The following is a 19,238-nucleotide window of genomic DNA, read 5'->3' as shown; positions in this document are numbered from 1 at the left end:
GTCTTTATTTTGAGATTTCAACAAATCGTCTAAAAGTTGCCGAAGCGTAACATTTCCGGGGAAGCGTTAGAAAGTTGGTGTGGAGTCACATGGCAAGGAAGGATGTGTTGTCTTAAAACTTTTCCAAACACAACAAGTCAACACAGTGACTGAACTCAGGCCGTGAGCTCTCACCCGGCCAGGAGTTGCAGTTGCTAATACCGTAAGTGGCCTCATTAAGCATCCAAAGCATTCCGCACACACTCCTCCAGTCGCAGTGGAGTGAGGTGCAGTGTGAGGTGCAGTGTGAGGTGCAGACCTGCAGACCTGCAGACCTGCAGCTGCTCTGATGAGACTTGGCGTCGGCCCTCACGCGAAGAGCGCCATCTGCTTTTTCTTACTCATGCATAACTCATAGACCCGAGAGGCGCGCTGCCTCTCTCATCCTACACGAAGAGCAAACGTGTGTGCGTTTGTTTTTGGTTTTTTTGTTTTTTCATCCTGATTTATCAAATCTCTCCCTCAAAAGTACGCAAAAACGTTTATCGCTACAATCCTAATTATACAAGGAGCCAACACTTTCCTTCTATAAATTACTGTTGCTTCTTCATTAGCCGACTTTGATTAACAGCTGCTGGTGAAGCTGCCGCAACAGCAGCAGCAGCAGCAGCAGCAGCAGCAGCAGCAGCCAAATTTACCGCTTTTGAGTCGTGCCTGCGCGCGCTTCTGCGTTTTATGCGGAGCGGCTCTGGGGAAAAGCCCGGCGATGCGTAAAAACCGGACGGGGAGACGTGTTCACTTGCCGGATCGCTCGGAGACACGGCCGCCCGTCTGCCGGTCACAGCCGCGCCGTCGGCCCCAGCGTTGAGACGATTGTCAGACGGCCGAGGCCGAGCCCGTTCCCTCCGTAACGCCGATCCCCCTCGCCTGAGCTCCTCAGCCCAGCGTCTGTCTTGTTACGGATTGCGACTTCCGGGGCCTTTTGAAGTTTTCTGGCTGAGCTGCGCGAGAGTCAGCGGTGCTATTTTTTTGCTTTTTAATAACTTGTTTATAAATACATGAGTGTCATGGATTTGATGGAAGATGCCGGTGAAGTGCTTTGAGCAGGAGGGTTTGTTTTCTCATGGCAGTGTTTTATATATAGAAATGGAAATAAAGGCGGCATCCTTCTTTTTCTAAAAGTCAATCCCAGATGTCTTGTACTTGTGTTTTTTTTCTTTTCTTTTCTTTTTTAAGAATTAGAAGCATTGCATCAATGCTAGCTCAGAATTTGCACTATTGCCATGCTGTCTTCAATCAGTGTCTTTTTCAAATCAAAGCGTTTCATAACAAGGATCAAACACTAGCAAAGTGTCTGCATGAATGACCGAAATAAAACTTCAAACATTTAGATTTCAAGCTTCACGTCCACTTTGCATCCATGTGTTCGTGGACACAACCAGAAAATAATGAATGAGAAAGCTGCACCTTGCAACGCCTTGGTTGAGTAACCTGATTTTTTTTTTCCCCCTTCCAATCCGCAGTCCGGAGGAGGAGCTGTCATCGTCCTCCAGCGAAGAAGAGGAGAGCGACCAGCGGCAGAATGAGGACCTGTTTGGCAAAGTGGTGTGCGTGGAGGGGGTCTCGGCCGGGGACAAGAAGAAGGGCTCGTGGTACCCAGCACTGGTGAGCTCCCGTTGGCAGACAGGTGGCGCTGCTGCTGCTCCTCCACTCACAACACTGTGCCGTCACACATGCAGCTTGTGTAACTCGCCCCCCCCCCACCTCGTCGGCCAGGTTATGTCACTGACTTCACTCTCAGCCTGTTCATCGTTACAACAGCGAGCCTTCAGAGCAGAACCTCCACCTTTGATTCAGGAGGAAACTCACTGCGTGTGTTCTGATATTTTCCGGCCCATTTCCCCCCCACGCCGCTCTCAGACTCCTTAACAATTTCAACTGGCTCCCGACGCCGCGGCCGCTAAAGACGTTTGTTTACGTAAGTGGCACAAGCGGAGCGGGTGGGGACTCCTGTCCCTTGAACTGTGCAGTCGGTCGGCCGGCTGGCCAGCCAGCGGGGCTCCACCTCCTCCTCTGTTTGCTGTTCTGGTGGCCGCCGAGGCTCTATGTCGCCACCCTGTGACGGACCCGGGGAGGAGGAGGCTCGTCACGGGGGAAGCCCGCCGTTGTTTACAGCGAGGCGGGGGGGGGGGGGGGGGCGCAAGGGGCAACATATGGCAAAGGGAGGGAGCGCAGCTGCAACGCAAAAACGCTTTGTGCTCGGCAAATATGAGTCACGCCGCTCAAGTGAAAGCATCCACCCCTGCTAATGTGTGCGTACTGTATGTGTGTAGACTGTGTGTGTGTGTGTGTGTGTGTGTGTGTGTGTGTGTGTGTGTGTGTGTGTGTGTGTGTGTGTGTGTGTGTGTGTGTGTGTGTGTGTGTGTTGTTTATACAAAGGAAGCCCGGGCCAGCGGAGTCCGGGTGGAAATGAAATCTCCATAACAGCAGCAGCAGCGCTGCCTGATTCTGGGTTCGACCCCTGGCATTGAAATAAGTCCCCACCGCCGCTGCTGCTGCTGCTGCTGCTGCTGCTGCACCTCCCAGCTCCAGTCAGCAGCTGCTGTCTGCAGAGTGCCCCCCCCCCCCCCCCCCGTCCTCCCCTATACCACCACCACCACCACCCACCCCGAGGCTTTTATCTGCACTCGCTCCTCGTCCTCCTCGTCTTGCCGCGTGTTGTAATCGCATATTTTCTAATTAATCCGCGCGGCCTTCGTGCGTGAAGTGCATCAGTCTGTTGACTCTCGACGCTTTCGCCTTGTCTTTAATGTTGTTCTCTCTTTCTCTCCCCCTCTGTCTATCTCCTTTCCCCTCCCTCTCTCCCTCTCTCTCTCTCTCTCTCTCTCTCACACTCACACACACACGCCGTCACCTCGCCTGAACTCTGCGCCGCCGCCTCTTATTTGGGTGCAACAAGGTCATCTCCCCCGACTGCCACGAAGATGCCACCATGAAGAAGGACAACATCTTCGTCCGCTCCTTCAAAGATGGAAAATTGTGAGTCTGAAGAGCCCCGTCTGCGCCAGCATGTCAACATTGGCATAATATCTCGTCAGCTTTTTTTTTTTTTCCTTCCTCATCTTCTTCCTTTTCGGGAGTCGACGCATAAATTAGAATTCCGAAACCACGAGGCATAAAGTTTAATTCACATTAAGTGGAAATGGGGTAATCTGTAGAGAAGCTTTGCTGATAAGCAAATGACTAATTCTGTGAGTAAATCCACTAATTATTTAGTTCTGCTGCCAAGAGGAGCACAAACTGTATTAGGTTACAACCTTTTTCTCTTTTAGGCTTTTAGGCTTTGTTTGTAGTGCTTAAAGTATGAGACAGATTCCTGTATTGTGCCGTTGTTCTTCTTCCATTTCCTTTGCTTTCTGCTCTCGACAGCCGCGACTCGCAGCTGCAGATTTCGCCGTCTTTCCTGAAAGCATCCTGCTTGCTCGGCAGCGTGCGAGCCTGTGTTGTCTTGTTTTGTCCTGAGGCTGTGAATCGAGGCGAAGGCGGCCCAACTTCCCCGCCTCTGGCTCGCCCTCGGCGCCCAAACTATGCCGCCAGACTTGTTTTGCCGTTTTGGTGAAAAATAATAAGGCCTGTCAGGATCCGGCGCTAGGCTGCCGGTTCTGCGCCGGCGTTCTCCGTCCGCGTAGGTGTTAAGTCAAGTAGAGCACCTCACGTCGATGGACCCGCCGCCGCTAGCTGCCAGTCAGTCTGGAGTCTTGGAATGAGGGAATCCCCCCACCCCCACCCCCACCCCGCAACCTCCCGATCTGCATGTTGGTGGAACTGTTATCGCCGCGGCTGCTTGCCAGTCGTCAGGGGACCCACGTGGGTGCCGAGAGGGATGAGATAAGACGACATATTGAAGAACTGGAAGTGGTTAGTTTGTCAAGGATCCACAAGTCCTGTGATGTGGAGGGAAACTGCACCAGAGGAGCTTGTGCCTCCGTTTCGTTGCAGTGCAGGTGTCACCAACCTGTTTGAACCCGAGAGCTCCTCCATGGCCACTCTGAAGACTGCGTGACTTCATGAGACATGTGAAGGGCAACCTGTTTGCTACTCTTCAGAAATAACTTTTTTTTTCAGTTAGCCTTCAGTTATATATTATTACTATTACTATATCCACGATCCACGTGAAGACAATGATCATGGTAATGAGTTCTCAATAATGTCTCAACTAGGTTGGATAAAACTGAATCTTACACGCAGCTCAACCAGTTGTGCTCCTCATGTGGTCCTTAGGGGGCCCGCAGGCACCATGTTGGTGCCCCCTGTTGAAGTGCATCTGCAGTTTGATGCCATGTTGGTGCCCCCTGTTGAAGTGCATCTGCAGTTTGATGCCATGTTGGTGCCCCCTGTTGAAGTGCATCTGCAGTTTGATGCCATGTTGGTGACCCCTGTTGAAGTGCATCTGCAGTTTGATGCCATGTTGGTGATCCCTGTTGAAGTGCATCTGCAGTTTGACGTGACGAAGTGACCAAAGAATTCCAGAAATCTGCAGCTCCTAATGACAGTTTTCATTGAGTCTCGCTTGCGTTCCCCTCCTGACGACGCGACATCGCTGAAATGCTTCAAGTGAACCGTTTACTGTGCGCAGTGAAGCGCATGGGCCGGGTCGGCAGTCCGATCCACGGAAGGTCTCCCCTCGTTCAAACCAAGGGCGCAGCACCCGGTAGAAGCGTCTCTGCGCTGGTGATTTGTGTTGTGGGGGTAGTGAACATTAACCGCGTAAATCACCACAAAGATCTTGCAGTGTGTGGAAATAGCAGAGTCGCACCGCACCACGTGGCTCAGCACCGTCTCCGGTTCCCTTTCCTTCCTCATTTTGCTGCTTTCCTGCACAGACAGGCGCTGGTCTCATTGTGCTTCTAACTCGATGCTTCCTCTGGGCTTTGTTCTTTACATGAGGGGGTCACGTCCACCAGCAGTGTGACCTCTCTGGCACACTCGCAGTCAGCGTGTTCACTTGTCCTCTGGGCAGTTATTGTTGTTAACGTGTCCATCAAAGGTTATTATAAAACACAGTGGTTTTGGAGAACCAGTTTTTATTGTTGTTGAGATTAAACAAGGTTGAGGACGGTGTCCCCCCCCCCACCCCCCGACTCCCCCCGCCTTTCACTCAGTTGTTCTTGTCGTGCTAAACACAGACAAGGAAGTCGTATTGGTTCATGACCAACAACCTGTTCGCTGAGCTTATTGCACTCAAACAGCAGCAACAGATTCATTGCTTTGTTTTGCACTAACGCAGCTCTCAGGTGCCGGAACCATGAAATATTAGACCATATTTAATGTGCTGCTTTTTTGTACGTCTAATTTTCAAAACGGCCGTAAGTGTTTTCTGCCATCGTTCAGAAGAAATTAAAACTCAGTGCCATTGTTTGTGCCTGCAGATGAGCATTTCTCTCAACTCGTTCACAATCAAATAAGAAAATAATCTTCAGCTTACTCTAGAAAATGTTGCATTAATTGTAGCTCTGGTGTTATTAGATAAACACTGTACACGGTTATATTCCGCTGTCAAGTTGGATGATCCACAGTCAAATATGTTTTGCAGTTGAATGTTTTAGCCTTTAAACATTCAGTCTTTAACTTGTGCTGAGAAGAATAATCTGTGCGTCGGTTCACTTACCATTGTTTTTGTTGTTGTACTGAGTTTCAACTGCTATCCAGTGTTGTTGGGATTACTCTGTAAAAGTAACCCAACTACTGATTACTGATTACTCCTTAAAAAGTAATCAAATTATTAATTCTAATCGTTTTACTAATTTGTTTCATAAGTAATCAATTACTTTAATTAAAAAAAAGATAAAGTGACAGTTGCTCAGTGCTTTGATATGAACTTCATTAAAGTGCAAATTTTGCAATTACAAATATTGCCTCTGTCCTTTTAACATGAATGAACGTTTGCTCTCTGAACACAAACTGCACATTCCACAGAACAAACTCGTGCACAGCACTGGCGCCTCTTGCACAGCCCACATTGTTGAAAGAATTAGTAGCACAGTATTTACAAGATCTATGCTGTGCAGAGTTCTGCTGACTTATTTGTAAACATGGCTTTTATGAGGTTTTACAATTTATGAGGTTCGACGTGGATGTTTTCAAAGTTGTCTGCAATGTTGTTGTTTTTTTTGGGATATTTTTCTAAATTTCAGACATTTTGTGGATAATAAGGCATTTTTAGCCCGCAAAATATTTTTGGAAAAGTAATGGAATCGTTACTTGACACAGTAATTATGATATAATTACCTGTTTTGCCACAGTAATCCCCCTTTATTACTCGATTACCCAAAAAGTAGTTTAATGACAGTAGTGGATTACTGAGTAATAGATTACTGGCCAACACTGGTTGCTATCAAATATTTAACATATGTGCACAGGCACGTGGTGGGTGGATAAATACCACCCTAATAACTGGCAGGTTTCAGAGTGAAATGAAACCAGGGTGTGAGGAGCCACTTGAGGAGAAATGGAAGTGTTTGGTTGAGCAATCCTCCCCTCTGGCAGTCTGGCCGAGGGCTGTGGCTGTTTCCACTTTACGAGCTCCGCCGATCGTCCTCTATTCTTGCCAGATCGCCAGCACTTAGTCCGGCAGCTGGAGAGGCTGCAGGAAAGTTGGCCGGCGACCGACTGTTGTCTGCTGGGGATCTCTTTTTCTTTTTTTTTTTTCCTCTTAAACCCCTGCCGAGCGGCGGCTCCCCTGCTCTCAGAGGCTGTTTCATTGACTCACAGCTCCTGCTTTTGTTTTGGCAGATCAGATGTTCTTTTGCTCGTATTTGTTCTAAGAGCCAGACTGTAATTCTCTGTGTGTACTCTGGAATGCAGCACGTGAGATAATGAGACGGTGTGTTTTTTGCATGAGATAATGAGACTCTGTGTTTATTTTTTTGCAGTTGCACGGTGCTGCGGAAGGACGTGCGGGAGATTAACAGCGATTGCCCTCCGAAAGCAGACGCGGGCCTCAAACCAGGTGGGACTCGGCGGGGGGGTTCGTCTATGAAGAAGTAAAATGTTGCAGAATATCTGAACAGCTCCCCGACTGTTGACTGGCTCCGAACGTCTGTGGGCTGGCCTGTGTTGTGACAGAAAACACAGATCAGGCTGCGGCTAGACGGCGAAGAAAAGGGGAAGTTTTTGTTTTTGCTCCTCAGAATGCAGCAGCAGCAGCAGACGACAAGCTCCTGTCACTGCCGAGTCTATTTTTATTTGAAGTCCTCACCAGGCTTTTTATATAGTGCCCCCATTTTTTTCTTCTCCTCTGCTTGCAGAGGCCCCGACTCTTTCATAATTACAGTTTTGGAAACCGTTGTATGTTGGCGTTGGCGTTCACAGGTGGTTGACTAACAACTGTGATGTTTCCCTGCGTGGCCAAAAAAAAAAAAGGCCAGAAAACGAGCATCTGCCAGGGTGGCGAGAGGCTTCTGAAGCCCACCTGTGACTTTGTGGCTGAATGCCTCTGCTCGCCTCTGCGCCACCGGCGCCGCATACGGATTCTCCTGCTTAATGTCTCTCACATGTTGAGCTGTATGATAAGATGTGAAGAAAATCCTGTGCAGATGTTGGACATTGACATTACAGAATGTCAGTCGTGGGATTTTCTTTTTTCTTTTTTGCCTGAATATGCCTGACATATGCATCTTCGCTTCATATCCTGCAAACCACGTGTGAGGCTTAACGTATGCAATTTAAATGAAGAATATTGCTTCTGCTGTTTTGTTTTGTTTTTTTTGTTTGTTTGTTTTTTTTGTCCAAGATGTAAAAATCGACAGCTGAGAAATTTTTCAAGGGGTTGTATCATGAAAAGTTAAATTTTGCTTTAATGAAATGCCAACTAACGCAGCAAATCTGGATGTTCTGATTTTCTTCGACTTTCTACATCACAAGTCGACACGACTATCATAGTAAAAGCCTCTGCAGAGCCAGTCGACATCTTCCCTGTTAGCTAGCGCTAGCGGTGAGCAGGCCAATGACAAGGAGCGAGCTACTCCATGGCAGAAGAGAGACAAAATTCAGCCTCAGTGAGGGAAACACTTGTTTTTAAGGCCTGTTCATCTCAAACTAGGACTTTTTTTTTTTTGACCAAACAACAAACTAGACCACTAACTAAACCTAGACCAGCAGAATTAATATATTAATTCTGGAAATAGCCACAATAGGGCCCCTTTAAAATGTATACATGAAGTCAGGTTGGCAACATACTTTAAAGCTACAAATTCCCCCACCAGACTCTGTTGAAAATCTAATGATTCACATACTCTCAAAGGTGCTTATTAAGAGTCGCATCTGAACTGATGCGCGGCTAACAGCCATATGGGTTGTTAGCGACCACCAACTACTGTTGGGAGTGCACCACCAAAATTAATTTATTATTAAATCTGGGTATGGCCATAATAGAGCCCCCGTTTAATGCCATATTGGCGTTCCAAGTTGCACCAGGTTGTTTCTCTTTCTGCAAATCCTGGGAGCTTGCGTTCTCTCCGTCAGGACGATGAAGAGCCGCGGTGTGCACTCATTGATATGCGCAATATCGCTCTGTGCTTTGCTTCAGCGCTGGACGCAGCCGTGGAGTTCCAGCGGCAGTTTGTGGTGCCGAGCGCTTGGAAGACGGAAGTGAAAGAAGAGAGCTCCAGCAGCGAGGACGACGACGACGACGACGAGGAAGAGCAGGAAGAGGACGCCAGCGGAGGGGAGGAGGAGGTAGAGGAAGAGGAGCTCGCTCGTCTCCACCACTACCTTGAAGCAAAGCGTCGCTTTCATATATAAATATATATATGTTTTTTTTCCTTCTTCTTCTTGTTTCCTGTCCACAGGAGGAAGTGGAGCCGTTCCCAGAGGAGCGGGAGAACTTTCTGCAGCAGCTGTACAAGTTCATGGAAGACCGAGGTGAGGAGAACAGTCGTGCGCTGCTTTGCAGCAACGCACACATTTAGCGCACTGCCATCGAAACGCAAGCACTGCTTATCTCCATCTGTCACCACATGTACTGTAATGAGTTTAGGCAGACATGGCCTATTGTGTAGTTCATTTTGCACAGCATATCAGCATTATTTTTTTTTTAATTAGCACGTCTGTAAGTCTCCATGTAAATGTGTCAATATTTTCAGCTTTCCGGCATTTGAATTAAACGCAAAGAAACAATATTAGACTAAAGTACCACTATTGCTAGCTATTCATGAACTGGAATAGATTGCAGAATACTTATTGGGCAGTTTTTATTCATAGATATGGTCTGTAACAGTGGGTTTTATTTTAGCAAAAAAAAAACAAAAAAACAACTGAGCGTCTCAACTGAGCCTTCTTTCTCGTCCTCAGGAACCCCCATCAACAAACGGCCCGTCCTCGGCTACAGGAACCTCAACCTGTTCAAGCTCTACAGGCTGGTGCACAAACTCGGAGGATTTGACAATGTGAGTGTTCCCCCCCCCCCACCCCCTTGAGACGGAAAGGAAACTGCACTTGGACTCGCTGGTCTCATGCGATGCCTCTTCTTCTCTCCCGTGTTTGGCAGATCGAAAGCGGCTCCGTTTGGAAGCAGGTCTACCAGGATCTCGGCATCCCGGTGCTGAACTCAGCCGCCGGCTACAATGTCAAATGTGCTTACCGCAAGTAAGTTGCCGGATGCTGCCTCCACAGCTCCTCCGAGCCGAGAATTTTTTTTCCCGTCACGTCTAATTTGCAGTTTGCAGTCTGTTCGGTGAGTTCATTGCGATTTTTACCAGCGCCAGGTGTTTTGAACATTCTTTTTTTTTTTTCCCCTCTCCTCTGCCAGGTACTTGTACGGATTTGAGGAGTACTGCACCTCCACTGCCATCACCTTCAGGATGGACCTCCCTCTCAAGCAGGCTCCGAAGGGGGAGGTGAAGCCCGAGGCGGGAGCAGCGAGACCAGCTGCCGCGGCCACCGACGCCGAGGAGCGGACGGGCCCGCCGGACGGAGAGCCTCGCAGCGCGCAGGCCGCCGTCTGCAAGGTGCGTCCCGCCTCACGCCGTCTCAGATCCGAGGGTACACAGGGTCGTGGAAAACCCACGTCAGGGAATTTGCACATGCTATTTTCCAGGCCTGAAAGAAAAAGTCCTGGAATTTTGTAACATCATGGAAAGTTTTTGGAAAGTCGTGAAATTTGACCGTCGGGCTTATCAACCAGCAGAATTAGTTTGTTTTTCTAAGCCTAAAGGTCCTTAAACACCAGGAGCGAATTTGCTTCTTAAAAAGAAAGAAAGAAAAAAAACTCATCAAGTCAGTGCAACCTCACACAAGGGCAGCGGATTTTCGCAGAGCAAAAATGCGGCCGTTATTTTTCCGCTCTTGTGTTGAAGTATTTGTGGAGGCAGAAATGCGAATCTCTTCCTCTGCAAACGTGGAGCCAGTTGATGGAGCAGTGGTTCAAATTGTCCGACGGACAATCTAAAGTACTGGCAAAATTTCACTGGGCCAAATTTGAACTTCTGGATCGTCATGTAGAACTCACCCATCTCCTCTTATTTTGGCTGTGACTTGTAAAAGCCGTGGTGTAGAAGGCGGCGGTTCATTTTACGCACATACAACAAAACTTCTCGGTCACCACACTTTAAAAAAAAAAAAAATCACATCTTTTATTCTTTCGTTGAAATCTGCTCCAAAAAGCTTTCTTTATTTATATATAATTATAAGCACATCCAAAGACAAAAAAACTGTTTGTAACCACAGATTCTTAACCAAACATTTAGTAGAAAACATTTGCATTTTCGCGTCGCTTATTCACTTTGCTCCGCCTATTGCCTGGTGCGTAAGGACCTTAACATATACTATGCGTTGAACAAATGAACCCTAGCCGACTAGCTCCGCCTGCTCTCACCTGCAGTTATCTTTATGTATTGTTATAAGTATGTAATAATGTGTTGCTTCAAGCAGTTGTTGTTAGGGCTGCACCAATACCACTTTTTTTACAGAACGACCAGAGTGCGAGTACTTGCATTTCACTACATACCAATACCAAGTACTTACTAACGCCATTACACATTTGCACAGATGTTCCGTTATCTGAACATTGAATATTCCTCAGCACGTCTCTGGAACATGGGGCGACTGTCACAAGTTTCACTGCAGTACAAACACAAATTTAACAATAATTGTCACATACGTGCATATACAACTGGTATCAGTGTCATGGTATCGGCACGTATTTCGCGAGTATGAATTGAGTACTCAACCCTGGGTATCAATGACGATACCCGATACTGGTATCTGTATCGGTGCATCGTGGAGAACTTCTGGAAATGAGTTGGGATTCCCTTGCGCTTGGTACCACCCCTTTCTCCTTGAACCCATCCTGTCGTAATCAAAGCGTTCCCCTCCCGCAGGAGGAGAAGCCCAATTCGGCCCGCATCAAACCGGAGCCCGAGTCGTCGAAAGGCGACGGCAGGGACGGCAGAGCCGAGGACGAGGGTCAAGTCAAGGGTGACGCCGACGAGGGGTCGTCGACGGCGGCCCCGAGGGCGGAGGCCGTGAAGCAGGAGCGCGATGACGAGGAAGAGGAGGAGGAGGAGGAGGAGGAGGAGGAGGAGGAGCAGGACAGCAAGGACATCTCTGGGTAGGTGGTCCCAAACCTTGGTCCCTCCACCAGGGTGTGGCGCCGAAGGGATCCTCACGGGCTCCGCGCCGGGGCCGCATTTGCTTTCAAGGCGGGAGAATGTTTTTTGCAAAAAAAAAAAAAAAAAAAAAGAAAAGGAAAAAACCCTCGCCAGCCAGTTGTAAATAATGTGAGGCATCCGTTCTCCTTGGTGGCAGCGGAACCAAGGGGACCCCCGTTGACCTTAGCGACACTAATCCCCCCCCCACTCCCCCTCTCCTCCCCAGTGTTCCCAGAACCGGCCCTCCTCCCGCCGTCTCTCCTAACCAAGCTCCTACCCACTGCCCTCTGTGCTATTTTTACTCCCCGCGGCTTAGTCGGCATCAGCTGGCAGAGACGTCTCAGAGCACCGCAGCGCCTGACTGCTACCTTTCACCTAGCGCCTCATGCTGCGCTCCTCCTCCTCTTCCTCCTCCTCTTCTTCTCTCTTTCTGGCTGGGATTGTGTGACCGCGGCGGCAGGCGTTTCTCAATGAGCAACAGAAAGCAGCAGCATGGCTGAGCTTGTATCAATTTCTTACTTTTCTCCCTTTTTTTTTTTTTGGCTTTTTTTCCTCCCCCCTCCACCCCCCCACGTCGGCCCCAGCTTTCGTAAATGTTTCATGCGTGAATGTGTTGTCACTGATGCGTTTTGCACACCGGAGTCAAGATTGTGTCTCTGAGGCAACTAGAGCGACACATGGCTTTCATGCAGTCTGACAGATCTGCGGTTTTGGTTGGAATTAGAAGCTGCTTCACTTGTTGTTCCCGGGCCGGAGCGTGAAAATCAGTGCCTTTTTGTCAGGATTGTAATTGGTTGAACCTCAAGCTGCCACCCGTGTTAAGCAGGCGCCGTCTCCCGGGTGTTGAATGGTGAGACGAGAGTTGCTGCGTTTCTCTTTGTGTCTGGTGGGGAGAGAAGGATCCCAAACTGAAGGGATGCTGTAATCAAACTAATGTCTCTCTCTCTCTCTCTCTCTCTCTCTCTCTCTCTCTCTCTCTCTCTCTCTCTCTCTCTCTGCGTTTCATTCACGCTGATAGCTGCTAATCTGGACTTCCTGCCAACCAAGCGGGGGGGGGGGTTCTGATCCTTTGGTTTTTGTCAGGGTCTAATAGTCTTGCAGACGAGTGTTGACAGATTCTCTGACAGGCTGATTCGCTTGGATTATTAAAAGCCTTCCTATTGTTTACAGCTCATAATGTGTATCAGACGTGAGGTGTATGTGGGTCACATTCATTTCCAGCAGCTGAAAACACTTTGGTGTTGAGAGTTTGTTTCTTTGTTTCTTTGTTTGTTTGTTTTTTTAATTAATGAGAAGCGTTAATTAAACCAATAGACTGTGGTTCTACACAGATTGTTTATTACATGCCTGAGCGCTCACTGCTACACTTTGTCCTACCTTTTTAAAGCCGAGTTGAGCTTCCTGACAATCTGGACTCGTTGCCTCAGTGAATTCAACGGGAGGCTGAATTTCAGCTGTGCTTGTGTTGCCACGTGATGATAATAATGAGCAAATGCCCTAAGTGCTACAAGATGAAAATCATTCTAAACCAAATATATTTTCCATTTTAATAAAAAAACAAACAAAAAAAACCCCCAAATATTGTCTGAATTTCAAATCCTTCCACTCACTTTACCTGCCGCCGTTTAAAGGCCACATGTTGTCTAAAGTTCTCTTTACCATTGTTTTTCCTACTATGCGTCTGTAGCCTAACTTCAGCAATGATAAGTGCACTTTTTGCTTTTGGAAACAAGCCTCAGGCACTTTGTGATGTCATTAAGGGTACTTTTACAACACAATGCATCAATTTTAGCAGCAAGGCTGTAAACAGAGGGCTAATTATGCTACTTTTGCATAGCTGATAATTTGATTCTGCTTGACTGGTGTCTCTGAAAATGATATCATTTGGGATTTTTAACCGTTAACTTTGTTCAGCTGTAAATTTGCTATCTATCAGTATTTGATAGCCTTTCTGTGATCAGTTGTGGGGTGGTCTTTGATGGAAAGTCACTTTGCAAAGCCTGCAGCCTCCTGGGCATCACAGGGGCACTTTAGAGGAAATCCATCGGTTCAGCTTCTGAGGCTGCAGAGAGGCTCTCACGCTGGCTGTGGATCGGGAGGGACAAACAGCGGGTGAAGCTTCTTGGACGCAGGCCAGAACTGATCACTCCCTGTCGGGTCGCCGGGGCGAGGAGCGATGAAGTTAAAAGAGCTGAAACCCCTGGTCACCCCAGATACTTTCTCTGGTCATGTGCCCAACAGGAAAGTGTGTAATAAGCAATAATGGATGAATTAAACACTCGCGTTTTCTTAGTTTTTGGAGTTGAGGGCGACGGTCAATGTTCTGTAGTCACGCTGTAGCACAGAGAGGCTTTTTTCATTGTAGTTTGCCGGGAGCAAACCTCTGAGCACCTTGTTATCAGAAGGCCAGTGCTGAGGCTCGTGGCTGATGCGCAAGGGGAAGGGGACGCTTTTGGATCTGGTAGTTTTTCCTCCTCGGGGTGGCGCTGTTGGTCTGGCTTTGAGTTGCTGCTGCGTTGCCTGCCAAGTTGTGCTTTGCCATGCTAACTCGCTCCTGCGGCTCTCACCTCTTAAAAGCCTTTTCGGGGCCCCATCCAGGTGTCACCATCTGACCTGAGTGATCCAAGGCGAAAGATAGGCGGTCGAAGGCAGGCGGGCGGCTGATTGGCTGCCGATTGGCCGCTGTCTTTGATCCTGGCAGCATAAGATACCATTTGATATTTCTTCATTTAATATTAAACAATTAACTCTTAAATCTAGTTCTCTGTTTTTGTCATCTGTCATATTTGTAGAGATTCACTCAAAAATAATAATCATAATGATAAATGGAGACAGTCTTGTTTACAACCTGAACAGACATAAACAAATCATTAGAACAAATCCTCTCAGAATGAATGAAATTAGTATCCTGTGTGTGTGTGTGTGTGTGTGTGTGTGTGTGTGTGTGTGTGTGTGTGTGTGTGTGTGTGTGTGTGTGCGTGTGCGTGTGCGTGTGTGTGTGTGTGTGCTGGGCTTCCGACGCGTCCTCACAGTGTCTTGGGTGTATCGGCGCGCTTGAGCTGCCCACTTAAAATCGGATCACTCAGCTTAGAAGGTGTCCGGGCGTGAGCGGGGCCTGCACTAGCACTTCTGCACCACCAGCGTTCCCTCCAGCTTCAACATCTCCTGACTGTTTCCCACTAGCTCCTCCTTGTGGCTGCTTTGTTTCCCCACAGCGTGTTTGTGTGACTGTGTGTGGACTTTAGGGCTAGGCATTCCCTAACTGTAGCGGTACCTCCCATGAAAGATGATTGATGTTGATGCCATTACAGAATGTTTATGTCACTGAAACACCTGAATGAATTGTTCCTGGACTGGCTTTACTGTAAATGATCTAGTTGTTAAGTCAGCAGTTTTGTGGTGTGGGTTATACATCGGACTAGATAAGCCAGGAAAGGTTGAAAGCTAATGTTTCTCAGCGGGGTCGCGCCCTAACTTGATTAGTGGGTCGGTAGAAGGCAAAAGAGGGTCTGAGTTAATGAGAAGCGCTAGCCGGGCGGGCGGCGAGTCGGGTGGGCGGGCTTCAACTTGGGGGCAGCCTAGGGCCAGGAAGTGCTGAACTGTTTTTCTTGCAGGGATGACAGCAGTCAGGAGGGGGAGGAAGGGGAGGAGTTTGAGTGTTACCCCCCGGGGATGAAGGTGCAGGTGAGGTATGGGCGAGGCCGCAGTCTGAAGACGTACGAAGCCACTGTGAAAGAGGCAGACGTGGAGGGGGGAGAGGTGCTCTACCTGGTGCACTACTGTGGCTGGAATGTCAGGTAAGACAGGACTTGGGGAGAAATCACCTAATGTCTATAATTCACCCTGAAAAGACCAATGCAAAAAAAAAAAAAGAGACAAATTTTCATGACGATTTAGCCCAAAGGGAATCGCCCCCCTAACGTGGGCATCCCCACAGCGGATACGTCCCTCTCTCACAATTCTGCTTCACCTGATCCAGTCCCATGGTCACTACTGATTATGGAGAGCACTGGGCCATCTAGTGGCAGAAACAGAATTGGACTTATTGGCTCGATCACTCCTCAGCTTCCCTCGCTCAAGTTTGCTCCCCCGAAATCCCCTGTCCGTCTGTCCGTCCCACGGCCATCTGTCTCTCAGAAACCTTAAAAGACGGCCTTCAATCCGACCCCCAAACCACCCCCCGCCCCCCCCCACTCCGCCCAACCCAACCGACCAGTGGCGCTAATTTTTTTACATTTCCACTGTCCCAAAAACGTGACGCTTCTTTAACACGAGCTAACCTGACCTGGACCTCTGAAAGGCCCAACCCCAGACGAGCTGCTACACTCACCTCTACCTCTCCACCCGCTACCTCCCTCCCTCCCTCCCTCCCCTCCCCTCCCTCCTGCCAACCCACTCCACCTGCCAGTGGGCCAGGGCTAACGCAGTGTTCAGTAGAGTGTTAGGGCACCATGACACAGAAGGTGAAGCGGTGCAATCGGCTTTTTCCATCATCATCATCATCATCATCATCATCATCGTCCCCGATGTCGTCGCGTGGTCCTCTAGCACTCTATGAAAGGCGGCGGGGGTGGTCCTCGCAGCCGTGTGTGTGTGTGTGTGTGTGTGTGTGTGTGTGTGTGTGTGTGTGTGTGTGTGTGTGTGTGTGTGTGTGTGTGTGTGTGTGTGTGTGCGTGTGATGTGTGAAGCTCCCTCGTGCGACCCCCGCGTAGAGCCCCCGTTCCCCCTTTCCCCCCCCCCCCCCTCCTCGCTACTGTCAAACATGATTTGTGTGGTGGTTGGTTGTTAATACTGCTTCTCTCTTCATTGTTAAAAAAAAAAACAAAAAAACAAAAAAAAAGGTTTGTGTCCTCTCACACGTAACACGGGCTTTTTTTTTCCTCCCTTGGCTGTTTGGTGCTTCTTCTTGTGTGACGGCAACATGTTGGGTGCAGACAGAGAGTGTGTGTTTGTGCGTGTGCGTGTGTGTGTGGTGAAACAGATGTGACTGGGCCTCCCGTCGCCGACCTGATTTGACAAAAGCGTCTCCTCTCTTTTGCCACCCGATTGTCCCCCCCCCCCCCCCCCCCCCCCGCAGATACGACGAGTGGGTCAAAGCCGACAAGATCGTGCGTCCGGCCAACAAGAACGTACAAAAAATAAAGCACCGCAAGAAAATAAAGGTACGACCGCAGGCGGCGGAGGCGGCGCGCACCAAATTTGAAACTTTGAAAGTCGGAGTCTGAAACTTGAAAATGTCCCAACAGAACAAAGCCGAGCGAGAGAGGGAGCGGCAGGAGAGGCTCACCGACCGGGAGGCCAACTCGACCCGCGTCCCCCGCTCCAAATGCGGCCTGAGCCAGGATGTCTTTTCCAAGATGGACGAGGGTGAGGACAAAGGGACTCAGCAGTCTCCAGTCAAGTCTATAGAAATTACTTCTATCCTCAATGGCCTGCAAGGTAGCAACACTCATTATAGCCCCGTAGCCCCTCACGCACACGCACACAGCAGCAGATCAGGAACTGTTTGACTCTGAAGCCGTCGGTTCGCGCCTGGTTGTTGTGACGTTGGAACTAACAAAGATTTTTTTTTTGTTTGTTTGTTTGTTTTTTTGTCCTTCTCCCTGCTCCCCTCACCCCTCAGCTTCCGAGCTGTCCACGGACGACAGCGAGCGCGAGGACGACGGCGGCAGCGAGCACAACGAGCAGGACCACCACGGCTGCAGGCCCGGCGGCCCCAGGAAGGCGCCCGCCGAGCCTCCGGGGGCAGCAGAGCGCTGGCGCTGGGAGAGCAGGGCGCCGCCGCCGCACTCGGAGGGGGGGAAACCCTCCCCGACGTCGGGGAAGAACCAGGAAGCGGCCGGCGCCGAGAACGTCGAGGCGGGGAAGCGAAGGAGCCACGCGGAGTCGGAGGGCGACACGGCGCCGGCCGCCAGGAAGAGGAAATCTGAGGGCGCGGCGGCAGAGCGGACCCCCAAAAGCCAATCCAAAGCCAAGACCAGGAACGCCCGGAATGCCGAGTGGTTGCCCGCAGCCTCTCCCAGGAAGGCGGAGGAGAGGGGGGCGGCGTCCAGCGCCAGCTCTGACGACGATGGCGTTGTAGCGGCGGCGGCCGCCGGGCCGCAGGCCGAGGAGGGCGGTGGCGGCGGCGGCGGCGAGCGGAGCCGCTCCAAAACCAAAGGCACCCCCCCTTCCAAGAAGTACAACGGCGTGAAGGAGAAGAGCAAAGCAGCACGGCAGGCGGCGTTCTGGGAGGTCCCCGAGAAGCGGCCCAAGGTGTCGGGTGGCGGCAGCGGCGGCGGCGGCGGCGGTGGCGAGGACCAGAAGGCGGCGGCGGCGGCGCGGCCGAAGGGCCAGAAGGACGTGTGGTCCAGCATCCAGGCACAGTGGCCCAAGAAGACCCTCAAGGAGCTGTTCTCCGACTCGGACACAGAGGCCGCCAACTCCCCACCGCCCCCGCCGCTGCCCCCCGCCTCCTCCTCGTGCCCGGAGGAGGAGGAGGAGGAGGAGGAGGGCGAGGGGCTGGAGGGGGCGAGGGGCGGGGGGCACCCCGAGGACGAGGAGGCCCCCTCGGAGGGGCCGGCGGAGAGCGACAAGCTGCAGGAGTTCCCCAGCAGCAGCGGCAGCAACTCGGTGCTCAACACGCCGCCCACCACGCCCGAGTCGCCCCCTGCTGGCAGCGGAGGAGGAGGTGGAGGTGCAGGCCGGGGCACCGCGGAGGACTCGTCCCAGCAGCCGCGGCCCTCCCCCCCCCACCCTCACCCTCCCGCGGCACCGGCCGTCGAGCCCGGCCTCCCCTCGGAGCCGGTGGCCGACGCCCTCCTCCCCCTGCCGCCGCCGGCGCCGCTGGGCGCTGCGCGGGAGGAGGCGGCGGGCGGCCGCAGCGAGACGGACAGCAGCACGGTGGAGGTGGAGAGCCTCGGCGGTGAGCTGCAGGAGCTGCTGCCCTCCTCCCGGGACGACGGCGCCGCTTCCCCCTCCAAGGCCTTCGACGTCGGCCTCTCCTGCAGCAGCAGCAGCTGCGGCTGCAGCCACGAGCTGAGCGGCAGCAGCCAGCAGGAGAGCGAGCCCAAGTCCAGAGGTAAGAAAAAATGAATGACAAGAAACCCACTGAAGGGCCTTCTTAGCTTCTTCTTCTTTTTTTTTTTGCATTTTTATTCTTCTTAAAGACGAGAACTCGGAGGATGACCTGCTGAAAGTTCATTTTGCAGTCTGTGTGTTCTCCTCCTCGCGTCTTTGCAGTGTCTGCGAGTCAGAAAAGGCAGAAGGAATCGCAAACTGGCGGAGCCTCAAAGAAACACAAACCAAACCGCAAGAGCCTCGCCGTGCCTCCCAAAAAGAATCAGAAAGCAGGTGAGAAGCTGCTGACACCCTCAGAGTCGTCCAAGAAATAGAAGCGCTCGTCGTCAGCAGTGGTTTCTGTGTCTATATGTGCACCTTTGATGAGCAGTGTGCAGGTGCAGTGTGTAAATTTTTGGCTTGATTTATGATTTTTATATTGGTAAAAGCTGAATATACTGCCCATTCATACATTTAAAAAGTGTATAATCACAGTATAATAAATGTAATTTGGTTTTTCTATTCATCACACATTCGCTGGTGTCAAATACAGTATATCAGAACATACATATA

General features: G+C 50.5%; 1 protein-coding gene across 5 annotated transcripts in view; it reads left to right on the top strand.

The window, feature by feature from the left end:
- arid4b (AT-rich interaction domain 4B) overlaps nucleotides 1–19,238 on the top strand; it is a 47,341-nt gene that overhangs the window by 23,365 nt on the left and 4,738 nt on the right. For 3 of the 5 annotated variants that reach the window (XM_076018953.1, XM_076018954.1, XM_076018951.1), the window contains exons 8-21: nucleotides 1,503–1,644; nucleotides 2,939–3,018; nucleotides 6,912–6,988; nucleotides 8,567–8,715; nucleotides 8,829–8,901; nucleotides 9,331–9,425; nucleotides 9,527–9,624; nucleotides 9,788–9,986; nucleotides 11,358–11,587; nucleotides 15,242–15,424; nucleotides 16,705–16,789; nucleotides 16,874–17,066; nucleotides 17,251–18,687; nucleotides 18,849–18,959. In XM_076018953.1, the coding sequence (XP_075875068.1) occupies nucleotides 1,503–1,644; nucleotides 2,939–3,018; nucleotides 6,912–6,988; nucleotides 8,567–8,715; nucleotides 8,829–8,901; nucleotides 9,331–9,425; nucleotides 9,527–9,624; nucleotides 9,788–9,986; nucleotides 11,358–11,587; nucleotides 15,242–15,424; nucleotides 16,705–16,789; nucleotides 16,874–17,066; nucleotides 17,251–18,687; nucleotides 18,849–18,959 (3,152 nt within the window). The remainder of the gene's footprint in view (nucleotides 1–1,502; nucleotides 1,645–2,938; nucleotides 3,019–6,911; nucleotides 6,989–8,566; nucleotides 8,716–8,828; nucleotides 8,902–9,330; nucleotides 9,426–9,526; nucleotides 9,625–9,787; nucleotides 9,987–11,357; nucleotides 11,588–15,241; nucleotides 15,425–16,704; nucleotides 16,790–16,873; nucleotides 17,067–17,250; nucleotides 18,688–18,848; nucleotides 18,960–19,238) is intronic. The other 2 variants (XM_076018952.1, XM_076018955.1) reach the window with 2 other exon arrangements.

Source organism: Nelusetta ayraudi, unplaced genomic scaffold (genome assembly GCF_046127955.1).
Source record: "Nelusetta ayraudi isolate G7.1 ecotype Tasmania unplaced genomic scaffold, CSIRO-AGI_Nayr_v1 ptg000008l, whole genome shotgun sequence".
Taxonomy (NCBI): domain Eukaryota; kingdom Metazoa; phylum Chordata; class Actinopteri; order Tetraodontiformes; family Monacanthidae; genus Nelusetta; species Nelusetta ayraudi.
The sequence above is the reverse complement of the archived record's forward strand: the minus strand, read 5'-3'. Positions and strand labels throughout refer to the sequence as shown.